Here is a 14,153-nt window from a genome sequence, read left to right as displayed (position 1 = left end):
CAAAAAAAAAAAAAAAAAAGAAAAAAAAAAAAAAAAAAGATTGGTTAAGTATTTTATTTCTTGTTTTTCATATTTATTCTTTATTTATGATTATAAATATATATATATTTATATATTTATTTCATATATATTTATTTCAGAGTGGGTCTACTTTATGATATATTTCTTTTAGAGCCACATTGAGATATCTAATGTGTCTACTTTACGGTATGTCCCAAATAGGACTATACAGCCACACAAGAAAGTGCCTAAATAATTAGAATTTTTGTGCCTAAAAGTCTTGTGAAGCTTACAGATGCCTACTACTAGTAGTAGTCTGTTGTATTCTCTCAACAAAAGTGGACTTAAATTAAATTGTATTATGGAATTTTAGAACAAGCCATTCAAACGTTTCGTGTCGTAAATTTCAGAAAAAAAAAATATAAAAGTGATAATTTATAAAATGTCCTCTTTCTCTCCTGATTTATTCATCTTACATAACTTTGATACGGTAATATACGTGACAGATATACAGTATGTTTTATTATTGATATCACTGTAAAGCTTATAAGAAACAGAAAACTGAAGAACATCCAAAATTTGTATTAGATGATAGGATCAATACAGACTTACGGTTTTTGAGCATACGATCGGTAGGTATTATTAGGCCTATCAATACCTTCTCTGAGAGTATCGTTAATAGTGTAAGATAACATGTAATACAGAGAACATTTCTCGTTTTCTGTAAGGTGATCTTCTGGAAATTTCTCTGATCGTAGTGTTACTCCCTTAAAGAATTCATTAACAATTTCCGTTTTGCGTTGATAAAACTCGTCTTGTCTTAGATTCGCACCTTTCTGTACTAGTCCATCTATTGCGAACCTGTTAAACACAAATGCATGAGACATTTAATTTAAGAAACTGAAAATGGTATAAATACTTATTAATTGTAAGTTGTATTCGTATGCACATGAAATTTGATCAGGGATTCTAAATAAAATGCCAAAATTTAAATATTAGAAGAGCCAATGAGCTCTTGGTTGTATGAAATGCTTAGAACGCTATAAAGTCAATACATAGTAGACCAGAAATGATAGGTAGATTGTTAATGACCATAAAACCTTTTATTATAATTTTCTCCAATGATAACGACAGACTTGATGGAACATTAAAATATTTTATATTAAAAATTTTGCAAAAACACATTTTCAAAAACACATAAACACATTGTTTATGCTTTGATGTTTCAATCCATAAACATTTTATCAATACGAGTATCATACACTACAAATAAAAAATCTCGATAACCCAGAAGCCGCAAGTTTAAATGAAAATACATAAATACACATAACAGAACAACCAAAAACTTTTAATATAGTATGCCTTTGCAGCATACTACACTACATTAACTTTTGTGCTGAAAAAAGACACATGTGACCTATATACAGGTATTTTTATTGTGTTTATTTTTTGCCAAATATTGGGATATACTTTGGCTTCAATTAAACTATGTATTTCATTGTACTTTACCTAGGAATTGATAACAGTACCGTTGTCAAACGGTAGTTTTACGTACAGCTACTCGTTTAAAAGCTCTATTGCTGTTAACGATGTTTGTACTGTGTGGCTAGATGAAGGCCGTTCTCTCGTAGTTAGTAGTGTGAAGATGATATTGTTGTTAATGGTGTGGTATAGTGTATTCTTCCTTGGTTAAAAGCTGTATTGCTATTAAACGATGTCTGTACTGCATGGCTAGATGAAGGCCGTTCTCTCGTACTTAGTAGTGTGAAGATGATATTGTTGTTAATGGTGTGGTATAGTGTATTCTTGCTTGGTTAAAAGCTGTATTGCTATTAAACGATGTCTGTACTGCATGACTAGGTGAAGGGCATTCTATGGTATTAGCAGCGTGAAGATGGTCCTGTTGTTAACGTTGTGCTACACTATACTCCTAGTTGTATAAAAGTCGTTTTCTTTTAACCCTATCTGCTCGGACATCATTTACTGAGCATGTCACGAGGTTTCAATGGCTTACATTCAAAATTTTATTAAACTATATTTTGTTTAAGTTATAGCAATTAGTATACCACAAAATCATAGCTAATGATCCATATTTTAAAAGTATATACGTTTTATTTTTATAATGTAATATTCAAAAAATTCTGAATTTCCCCTAGTGTGAGAAATGTTACATATTTTCTCTAGGCATCCCATCTTCTCTATTTTATTCACCGCCCCTCAAATAAGTAAAAAATTTAACGTACATTATTTTCTATAAAATCGTCATTGCTCAGACAAACCATAATTTTTATAGCCTTCAACTATGTTTGGTTACAGAGCCATCAAATAGAAAATCAGACTCCTCTTGCCACACCCACTTGCCACATTCTCTATTTCAGGATATGTTAATAGTTCTCTCTTACATTTAATTCTATATTATCTATAACCAATAGAAAGCTAAGGTTTTCATCCATCAAATGACGTATTACATTACGCAGTTTTCTGAACGGAAAATTGTCAGTTTTTCTTTTACTACAAGCTATGTTCCCACAAGAAAGATAACGACTAGATTGGATGAATTTGTAACGGTTCATGCCGCATAGTTAGAAAGCCAGAAAAATTGTGATAATTAGAGGAAATTGTTTGCTTTTTTACATGTTATTATTCTATGTTCTTTGGTGTATTATTTAATTAAATGAAAATTATTTAGTGCACTACTACCATTAGTATATAAAAGTAGGGTTAAATGTCATCGACAGTTGACAGCAAATAAAAACAAAGAAGACATGGGTAAGTACATTATTTCTTGTTTTTCTTGTTTATTCTTTATTTATTTTTATAAAAGTAACTAAATTTAAAAATTGGCATATATTTAGGTTAGTTAAGGTTAGATTAGGTGAAATAAATGATAATAATAATATAATAGAAATATTTCACGAGGCCCGTATGCGAGCAGCTCGTGGGTAACGTAATTCGATAGCCTAAGGTGAGCTCCAGGTTCCTCAAGTGATTTACAACTTATAATGGCGCGAATAGTAGTTAGACAGCTTCAAAGGACAATGGAAGGGCAACAAAACAATAAAATATAATTATAAATAGATGTATATTGTTACGAGTTTAAAGCTACTTAGAATAAACGAATGTAGTTTCATGTTACAATATGAAGTCATTCTGGAAAGTAAAAAAGGGGAATTTCGATTCATTTCGATTTTTTTATGGTTATGAGGTCTATCAAATTGACCAACCTTGTATAAAGTTAGGGTAAAGAAAATAACAGATAAAATATAAAGTTTTACTGAAAAGAAACATCTGAAATGTATTTAGGAGGTTTTAAAGATTACACAATGAAATTTAGATTTTTGAGATGAAAAATATATTTTTAATCTTAACATGACAATCACTTTGCACACCGAATAGCCAAAACAAATACTCGATATATTCACGGACAAATCTTTTTTTTAGTTTATTAAAAATACTTCATTAAAAAATATGACTTTTTGTAAGTGAAAGACTTGTAATGTTTACTGAAAGCCTGTGAAATTTTGTGATGATATGCATACTATATAAAAAGTTAGTAGTAGCAAAATTATAAATACTAAACGAGTACAAAGAGGTCACATATTCGGTCGTATTGACCGAGCCCGTGTTCAGAGAGCTGTACGGAATTTTTGGAAGTGGTGCCAATGTTTAAAATGCTTGTATCCACTCTTGATTATGTGAAAGCGGTATTGCTGTTGGACGACATTAATTTTGTGATAAAATATATAATGAACTTATATGTATAACACAGCCTCATGTGAACAATGTTACATTGCTTAATAAACACATAGATACTTTTATTGTCTTATTTATTTTTTTTATTATCTGTATATTCCTGTGCTCATTGAACACTCGTTTTTGAGAATATTTGAGGAAAATGACTGTCGATTTATATAAGGTAATTGGGAAAACGCCACTAGAGGTGACTTACGGTTAAACAAAGGTTGGAATGAGGAAGCAAAGCAGATTTACTAGGTAATTATATTAGCATTTAACAAAAAAAAAAACGTGTAGAAAATATGAACACATGGCCATGCATCAATTATTAAGGTAAAAAAGTGTAATTGTGTCGTGTTAATATAGCATTAACAAACAAATAGACACACTAAGCAAAATACTTAATGTGTCGTCTTTGTGCACATAATTATCAACAATTTTATCATTTGTGGCACCCATATCAGCAAAGTCGCTACATTTTGTTCAATGAGATCTTAAGATATTCAACAGTGGTTGCAAACCGAGAAGATGAAGTTTTAAGAACACTCAACAATGGAATCTAAAAATAATGTTCTTTGCGTAAAGTATTTTCTATAAAACATTCTTAACAACTTTACCTTTTCAATAACATTTTGGCGGTATCTTCAGCTGACCAGTCTGTGTTGTTAAGCTCCAGTCTTTCCACAATTGAAATGAAATTGTCCATGCTGTTGGCCAACGGGATCTCTTGTCCACTAGGCTGTAACCTGTTATCTCGAGTCATGTTATAACAGTTATGCTGAACAAACTCCTTAAAATCATTCACTGATAGCATGATTTCGCATGAAGTGGACGCAAAAATCGCTAAAAGTATATATGAATGTAGTTTTAGAATAATATTTGCTAAATTCGTCGAGCTTCCAGAATTTTAGCATATAGAATACGTTTTAAAAATTAGTTATTTTTACAAATTAAGGATGGTATTTCTATACACAATATCACAAACCTTTAAATGATTTTAAGACAGTAGTTAATCTATTTCTCTTTGAGTTTTCATTTAAGGTCGGACTACATTAAGAAATATTATGTGATGCTAGACATTCATAAGAAAAGTATAGTTGTAAATCAATAAATAAGAGTTTATATTATCATGGATTTTATAGCTGGGTTTTAAGTATATTGTCTAAACAAGTCAAATAAATCTTGAATTATAATAAACCTTTGAACATAAAATCTATTTCGATCAGCCATAAAGAGAGAGAGAGAACGAATTCGTGCAATTAAAATTAAACAAGCTGATGTACCCCTCCTTTGTCCGGGTTATGAACTTTAAAAAAAATGTGGGGTTGGATGCTATGATGAATAACACAAAAATCCTAACTTTCACACAATGTATTTATAACACATGTTATTACAGTATATATATATATTATTACCTCAACATAAGTTTTGTATAAGCTTTAATAACTCAATATGTATATAGTTAAAACTGTGTGACGGTAAGGGTGAGTTTGTAGGAAGAAGTAACAATCAAAGTAGTGGTGGTAGGGGAGCTTTCTGTTACACTATTTCAACACCCAGCTCTTAATGTCCTTCCACGGTGTTTCATGTGAGTAATTAATTGAGGACGCATGTAAAAAACTCATGCAGTTAGAAAATCCAGACCATTCACCATTCCAGTATAGTTCAATAGTTCCTCCAACCCAGTGTTTACGGACTCCCCATATAGCAACAGGGTATAAATATAGTAGTTATATATATATATTTTTTTTACAAACATATACATAACATGTGTTATGTTAATCACCATGCTTCATAGTGATCATACATGTTGTACCACTATCAATGATAACATTGTGGCAATGATATCAGGAGCAATAGCCATTCAATCTACATGAAGCCAATCCAAAGGTTGTCATTGTTTCCCGAGAGAGCATCATACATCAACTACGTATTTCGTGAAACTGAACTGTTTCAAATAGGACAGTATCGCTATTATACAGATTTATGTCCATGATGGACATAAAAAACTAAAGAAACAAACTTATTAAAAATTGTTAATTTACAATTGAGCTAAAGGTTTGAGACATAGTGTTTAAATTACTTCTTCAAGCTATAAATCCCTAATTTGACTGCATGTCTGAAAGCTGTAATACTTAGGACTCAAAATAGGGATTTGTAAATTGAGAAAATAATGTCAACACTTTTTCTTGCGATTTCATTTTCACTTTAAACTACCCATCTTGTTTCTGTATTTTTTTGAAGATCTCTATTCTACCTTTTGAAATTAACAATTTTAGGACAGATAAAACAAGTATTCTGGCATATTTGCGTGAAATTCAAAACAAACAAACCAATTTTTCGCACTATTTTTGCTCTATAACTCAGTCAAAAATTATCCGATTTTGATCAAACTTGGTGGACTTATTTAGAATACTATTTCCCATTGTCATGCCTAAAATGGTCCGTATCCGTTAATAACGACGGACACATTGTCGTATTTTTTTTTGAGAGCCGATTATGATCAACGCTATGTGGCGGAGGTATACACTCTACTGTGTGCCCCTTTAGTTTCGTTCAGTTTTTGCCAGTTCCTTACGTCTTACACTGATTGTTTGACAGGGGAAGACATAAGATGACTAAATATGATGCCGATTGTGAATGATTTCTAAACAAGTTGGCTATGTGAAAGCTAAAGTTATAAAACAATAAAATGGACAAAGGTTTAATACACTTAAAAAAGTGAACTTGTTTGTCGCGCGAGGAGTCTAAAACACTGACTTGGCTGGCCACGGGTGGAAACAAAACATATTTTACGAGTTGTGTTATACACGCGCAAACAGTTACAAAATGTGTTGAAGGTTTTGTTTGGGTTACACACGAAAGATCTTTGCTTAAAAACAACAATAAATACTGAGACATAACGTAAAACTAAGGAAACATCTTACCTGAAGCGAAAAATAAGAAGAATAACTTCATGTTCCCGGTGTAATCGTCTAATGAGAAAATAAAAATCTAATTGTTAATTAAAACAAGTTCATGTAAAAGAGAATTGCTATCATATATGTATATTAGAACGTCTAGCATTTTGGAATTTAACGAAGTGGATTATGTTCACTTATAACATTAAGATTTTATTTTTTCAAAGTTTTAGGATAGTAAATATTCAAGTCGTGTTGAGTTAATATGAAAACATAGGCGCATCAATGGAGGCATATTTACGTTTTCTTTAGAGTCTTTTATATATATATATATATACACTATCTTATAAATGTTTTTGTTGAGCATTATTAAAGCTACTGATCAGAACTTACCGCCTGGAATAAGCAGGTTACCAACCAGAACCCCTGATAATGACCTCTAGAATGCGTGACTTGCTTAATCTGGGCAAGTGACGTTAACAAATTGTCATTGTGGATGTAGATTCAAACAGATTGAGTGACTGATTATAATAAACATACAGTTACATCATAGCTAATCGTATAAACACACTTATTAGTTGGGAGACAACAACTTTTTTGTTGTTGTTGTTTATTCAGGAAATAAATCGCAAAAATATCAACACTTATCGTTCTCTTAAAGTTCAAGAAAGTAAAAAATTTAAACAAAATGTTTATGAATATAATAATGGGATTAACTAATCAAACCCGTCTGGAAGTGGTGGTTTCGTTTTGGGCCAAATGAAACTCGTTTCATGTGTAACTTTAGTGTCCAGGGACGAAAAAAAAAGAACCGAAATATGTAATGGTTCCTTTATTATCGCTGTAAATAAACGTTTCTAGTACTTTTCGTCTGATAAGTATGAAAATGCTATTTTCGCGTGTTATGCACAGTGTTACAGAAGCAATTATATAATAAGAGGCCATCATCAAGGAAAAGAATAAATGTTAATAAGCGAGAGGAACCCTGGCAGGAGTGGGAGGGGGGTTGAACTAATGTTACGAATACATTATAAAATTTACCAGTTTGAGGCAGTAAATAATAAGAATTTTTTATATGTTTTGTTAGTTTCACTGAGTCGATTTAAAACAATAAGTGGAAATTACAAAATGCCTTATAATATAGTATAATATAATAACAATTTCATTTTCATTTGAAATTGGTTAACAATACACACACACACTACTTAATTTTCTAGACCAATATATCATAAATTGTACACTCTACACTATAATTGTATAATTCTTTGGTTTTTATTTAAAAAAGATTGGCCATTCTGCTACGAATGTTATCTTCTTCTTTTGGTAAGTTCGAAGTATAATTAAATTGTGTAGTTTTTTTACATTAATTACACAATACTGACAATACTTTTAACTTACAGTTAAACTTACAGTTTAGAACGCCTCTTCTCTTGATATTCAGATGATAATATAAGTATTGTAACTTTAAAAATTGTTACTAAACACGCTAAGATTCCGAAGACAGTTTCTTTGTTCCCAATTTCTGAAGTAGAAAAACGAAACGCAAATAACGGCTATATTGTTCTGGTACAATTTCTCAGTTCTACATTTGAAAATATGTTTATCTTTAAACACGAACTTTGAACAAACTATATCCGTACCTTGAAATTAAGTATAACATAACTGATAACTTGTGTTCCCATAGAAACAAAGATAAGTCGCTGGTTTATCAAGAACAAAGTAGAGGACAAAAAGCAAGTGTATTGTTGCCATCGGATGGAAGTCAGCAGATACGAATAAAATGGGAAAAAGAAGCTTAAGTTAGTTTGTTTTAGCGCTAAGCTATACATGATGGCTATCAGCGCTGTTCACCTTATGGACCAAACCCCCAGGAAGTTTAACTGCGCTCTTTTTTTTTCTAAACATAGAAAATCTTATACAAACGATACTCGAAACTATAATGGTTCTTTGTAAAAAACAAACAAAAAAACTTGCAAACTTCTAGAAGCGACTTTGAATGAAAAACGACCCGAAGCTGTAGAATAACATTGAGAAAATATCGCTGATAGTATACCAATGAATGTTAAATATATTCGTAATGATGGGAAGTGCTAAGTATAAAATACGTAAAAATAGTTTTATACAGCGCACTCATATTTTTGAATAAACTAAAAAGCTTTTGGAGTGATAGACATTTGTTGTTTTTTTTTGTTCCTTTTAAACACTGATGAAGACTAACGACTAAATAATCCTATTTGGAAGTACTGGTTGACACAAAACAAACAAGGAAACTATTAACTAAAGGGATTTTTATGAATCGGTTTCTTTGAAACATCTAGATTTATTTTTAACTTCCAAACAATTAGGTTCAGAGTATCTTGTCTTCCATCGAACCAATTTTTAATAATCAACTCGAACTTTAAGGAGTTCGACAAGTTTAACCAAACGTACCAAAAACAAATCATATGTTTTCAACTAATACTTTATATTTCACACATTTTTTTTTTCAATACGAAGTTTAAGCAAAAAAAGTTTGTAGGCAATTTTGTTTTATATAAAAGAATTTGCCTATCTATAGCTTTTAAGAATCTTAGTAAAACGTACCAAGTTTTAACACAAGATCTAAGCTGTTAATAGTATAGTATAATTCTTAAAGTTTAGTTTCATGCTTCAGGTACGTTCAGTAACATTTCTAATGTAAGCATTTGTTATGGAGTGAAAAAAAATCAAATGGTTAATAAGAACCAAAGTTCTTGATAAACTACCAGTTGAAAAAAAAAATCATCGGATTTTCTTCGATTTTGGAAAATCACGAAACTATCATTCATAAACTATGGCTCACGAAACTAAACAGGTCAGTTGGTCTTTCAACATTCAATAACAACTTACTGAATAGTGAGGCGAATAAAGGGCTGAAAGTTTGAAACCTGGAGAAGAACAGTGACGTCACGTCATTTAGTTAGGTTTTAGTATTGGTATTTTGAATCTGAACAATGCCTTATGCGCACATAGACTAAACAGAAAGAAACACCTATGAGTCGTATATGGCCGTCCCTAATTGTGAGCCGATGACCAGAGGAAAATCATTCAATCAGCAGAACTCATAAACTCAAGGGTTTCGCCCGGTTTGAATCTTACTACGGAATTGACTGATTCTCTTATAACCTATCCACAACTAAAATTGCGGAGTGTGTTCATTAGCATCATGTGGAAAACTTTGGAAATTCTGAACTGCTGCTGGACATGCTAACCATTAAGACAAATTTAATTAAAATAGACATCTAAAAATTATCATTAACATAAGATTGAATTTTTGTATTGAAATTAAAACTTCTCTCTTATTCATTCAATTTATCACTTAGTTGTTAATTTCAATATATTTTCAGTGTTTCTGCTTTTGTACCTTTGAATTTCAAGTCACTTAATAATTTACGATTTTATTTCAGATTTGTGCAACCATTTCCCTGAGAGAATTTCCATTTGAGAGAAGAAAATCACATGGTGAAAAGAAAGTCAAATCCACTAAATGTATAGCTGTACTTAAATAAAATGTTTTATCAGAATTAGAAGAAAATTAACAGTAGCGATTCAAAACAAAAATAATTACTTTAATACTGGAATGTCACCCTTAAAGACTGTAATTAGCCACCTGGCCCGCCATGGACAAGTGGTTAGGGAGCTCGACTCGCAATCTGAGGGTCGCGGGTTCGAATCCCCGTTCCACCAAACATGCTCGCCCTTTCAGCCATAGGGGCGTTATAATTTGACGGTCAATCTCACTATTAGTTGATAAAAGAGTTGCCCCAAGAGTTGATGGTTGGTGCTTATGACTAGCTGCCTTCCCTCTAGTCTTACACTGCTAAATTAAGGACGGCTAGTGCAAATAGCCCTCATGTAGCTTTGCGCGAAATTCAAAAACAAAACAAAAACAAATTAGCCACTTCGGATAATCTGAGCTCAGGGTAATGTTTGAGGTCAAGCAAGTCTATCGTGATTGAAGAGTTAACCTCAAATTTTAAACCGAGAACTATGCTTTTTCTTGCAATTGATCCGTGAAAAATACTACGATAATTTGTAGTTTGAACCAAAAATACTTACTTTCTTATATAACGATAGAATGTTATTAAGAGTGTTATATTTCATTCTGAATGTAAAAATAACCTCTGGAAAGTATTTGATAAATAGCCACAGGATGTTGAAATAGTGTTGAAAGTAACTATACAATAGGGGTGGTATTACGTTTACTCAATTACATACACAATCTATCTTCTTTCCAAGTTATTTTTTTTCGTCCATGAAAAATGAACTAGGCGTGTCATTGTGGTAGACTTGCTGGGCTGCGGATCGGTAGATCCAAAGCTAGAGCCGTGGTATTTCGTTGAACATGCTCTTCACCAGTCATTAGTTCTAAATTAGGGATGGTTATCTTAGAAGACCATTAAGCCCATATGGAACTTACGTTACTGTTTAGGTTGAAAACATAAACATCAATGCCGTTCATAAGAGTAATATGTTACTTTTTATCTGCTACTTATTGTTTGTTTTTCAAAATTACAAACAATATTTCATGCCAAAACTTTATGTGTGAATTAGGAACTTGTTGTTAGTAAAAATATTTTTTAGCTAAAAATGGCATATTTGTTTTTCTTTCATTCAGTAATCGGTACTTCATTTACAAAAACAGAATAATAAACTAACAAGTGAGGTGCTAAATAATATATATATATATATATATATAGAGGGCATCATGGTCTTAACAAAATCATTCTATCAAAACTAATCAATCATTTGAGATTGTTTGTTTTCTTTGTATAGCATTTTGATTTTAAAGTGTTCCACTAATTTCAAACTAATAGACTAGAAAGAAGGCGACTATTCAACAGTACTTACCGCCTACTATTGGGCTTCTCTTGTATGCCCGAAAGCCCCCCCCCATTGGCACAGCGGTATATATACGGAGTTACAACGCTAGAAACCGGGTTTAGATACCCGTTGTGGGCAGAGCACAGATAGCCCATTGTGTTGCTTTGTGTTTAACTTCAAACAAACAAACAAAGTATGCCTTAATAGTGGGATTTGATTGTCGTCCTTATAACACACACATACTGCTCCAAAGTGTGGAGAGCGATTTTATATATTTACTTTATTTTTTCGTCAACAGAATGCGATCGAATGGCACGTAATTCCATAGTCGGAACGCTAACCACTTATTTAATAGAACAAATTTGTTCTAAAACAATAAACTTTCCAATTATAATTGCAGGAAATTAAAGTCAGTAAATATACCCAGGGCATCAGTAGTATAAAAATCATACAATATTACAAGGTTGTTTTTAGCATACCATGACAATAAAGGCCAGTTAAAACTTTATGTCTCAAATTAGCTCTTTCCCTTTTATGAGTTTGTAAGTTATCTCATGTTCCTAGACATTTATAGTCATGTGTCTTTATAAAACGTAATTATTAGTTACACCTTAGTGTAAAACTCAATACCTTATTCGTCAGAGTGTGATTACAGCATGTTCTACAATTTCAGGACATATACTTATATTATTGTTATTTAATTTTCAAGTTAAAGATTTCTGGTTGTATACATCAACTTAAAATAATCTGAAAGACCACGCTGCGTTATCTAATGTAAAAATCGCTGCTTGCAAAAAAAAAAAGAAAATACAAATAACATTTGACTATGGTTACTGGATAAAAAAAGGCGAACGTTTTCATTATATTTTCCCATATTATTCTAAAATTTTGTTTAAAATTTTCTTCCCTGAGATGTTGGTTTTAGCTTAAAACTTGTATTAATTAATTTATTATAAATCAGACTTATGAAAGTATTTTTTTTTGGGGGGGGGGGTCGCCTTGTTGTTGCAAATATAATTTCTAGAAGAAATATATTTTTAGGCTGTTATTCTTTTTTTATAATTTGCATTTAAGTAATCTCCGAATACAGATTGCTCTAATAAAAGATAATGGACTACTTAACTTCATTCAGTCATTTTTTATAAGATTAAGATATTAAATTAGACTTAAGAAATTCGTTTTAACATTTTGTTCTATTAATAAAAAGAAACAGGCAACTTCATCGTGTGTATTTTTTCCTTAAATCATTTATCTAAATACTTCTGGAATTTATTTCAAATAATAATAATTCAAAAGTACATATGATATATAAGTTGTCATAAGAGAAAATTAAACACGATTTTACATATATAATTTGGTTGAAATTTATGGTTGAAATTTAATTTAAAAGTTGAATAATATATATATTTTCAACCTATACAAAATACTTTTTTGAAAAATGGCCATTCTTAAACGGGAAAAGAAAATTATGCACATATATTCCAGAGAATCTTTTCTTTCTTCTATTTTTTGATAATAATCTAAAGCATTTAGGGAAATACCATACAATGTTAGTAGGATTTGATGACTAAATTCCTTTTAAGTTATTCAACATATGAAATATTATCCTTGAACTGAGATTAAATAAATCTAAAGATGTTTAACTTTACTCGGAGGACAGTAAACTCTATTATTTACGTTCTTTTGGAAAATAAATTTAACAAACAAGACATATTTGAATTCAAGTGTCATTTATCAACAAGAAAAGCTAGGGCAATTTATTTTTATGACTAAGAGCAATGAAAATGGCGCTTAAAACAGTTACATCAACATCAAACAAAGGATTTACAAGAACCGATCAGCGACTAATATGAAGAACTTAATGCAAAAAATGACAAATCTGATTATGTACATACTGCAATTTAAATATTTTGGATAGTCAAAATTAAGATTTACTAAATATGACTAACAGACTATTTTGTTCACGAACCTAAAAATGGTTGTGATTAATGTTTCTTAGAAGTTTGGACAACATGTTGTTTTTCGCATTATTTTTTGGGATTTGGAGTCTGCAGTAATGTTACAAGTATACGCTATCTGTATTGCATAAAACGAAATAATTTTGTAGGTTAACTTAAAAGGTTATAAATTTCAATTTCAAAAAGGTTCAAATTAATTATCATAAGGTGGTGGAAGTGGTCACAAAGCTTTAGGACAAGTCCTGCGAGTTTTAGAATACCAGAGTCAAACATGGAAACTATGGTGAAAATTGAAAATACACAGTTTTAATTAGTTCCTTTTTGTTGCTAAGGCAACATTAAGAATAAGAGTAAGAAGCAAAAATTATTGTAATGAAGTAACTTACTATTCTCGGTTTTCTGCTACAGCTAAAACACTAAAACGTTGTTGGATGAAGATTCTATTGAACCACCCAAATGAAAATGGCGACAAATACTTAGGGAAGGCGGTTCGATAGCAGGATTTCGAATCAGAACCAATCAGAAACCATCACTTATCAGACGCTTACATTTCACTAAAGAACTTTAATTAGCGAGAAAAAAAATCCGTTACGTTCAAGTATATACAGTACACTTTATTGAAATGACAGAGAAAATATCTCGTAATAGGTACTGTTTTAAATAAATAATTAAGATTACAATAGTTTTCGATGTATATATGCTTATATTTATCTATGTG

General features: G+C 31.1%; 1 protein-coding gene across 2 annotated transcripts in view; it reads right to left on the bottom strand.

Annotated features, from left to right (window-relative positions):
* LOC106464928 overlaps positions 1 to 13,926 on the bottom strand; it is a 48,430-nt gene extending 34,504 nt beyond the window's left edge. Inside the window, exons 1-4 of one of the 2 annotated variants that reach the window (XM_022392739.1) lie at positions 13,822 to 13,926; positions 6,663 to 6,710; positions 4,353 to 4,578; positions 613 to 861 (exon numbers count right to left, since the gene is read on the bottom strand). In XM_022392739.1, coding sequence (XP_022248447.1) covers positions 613 to 861; positions 4,353 to 4,578; positions 6,663 to 6,693 — 506 coding nt within the window. In that variant the 5' untranslated portion in view covers positions 6,694 to 6,710; positions 13,822 to 13,926. Of the gene's footprint in view, positions 1 to 612; positions 862 to 4,352; positions 4,579 to 6,662; positions 6,711 to 8,045; positions 8,148 to 13,821 lie in introns of those variants that run through there. The other variant, XM_022392740.1, reaches the window with a different exon arrangement.
* Positions 13,927 to 14,153: the final 227 nt, after the last annotated feature.

This window comes from Limulus polyphemus, unplaced genomic scaffold (assembly GCF_000517525.1).
Source record: "Limulus polyphemus unplaced genomic scaffold, Limulus_polyphemus-2.1.2 Scaffold1786, whole genome shotgun sequence".
NCBI classification, from domain to species: Eukaryota; Metazoa; Arthropoda; class Merostomata; order Xiphosura; family Limulidae; genus Limulus; species Limulus polyphemus.
Note: the sequence above shows the minus strand (reverse complement) of the source record. Positions and strands in the feature narration are given on the sequence as shown.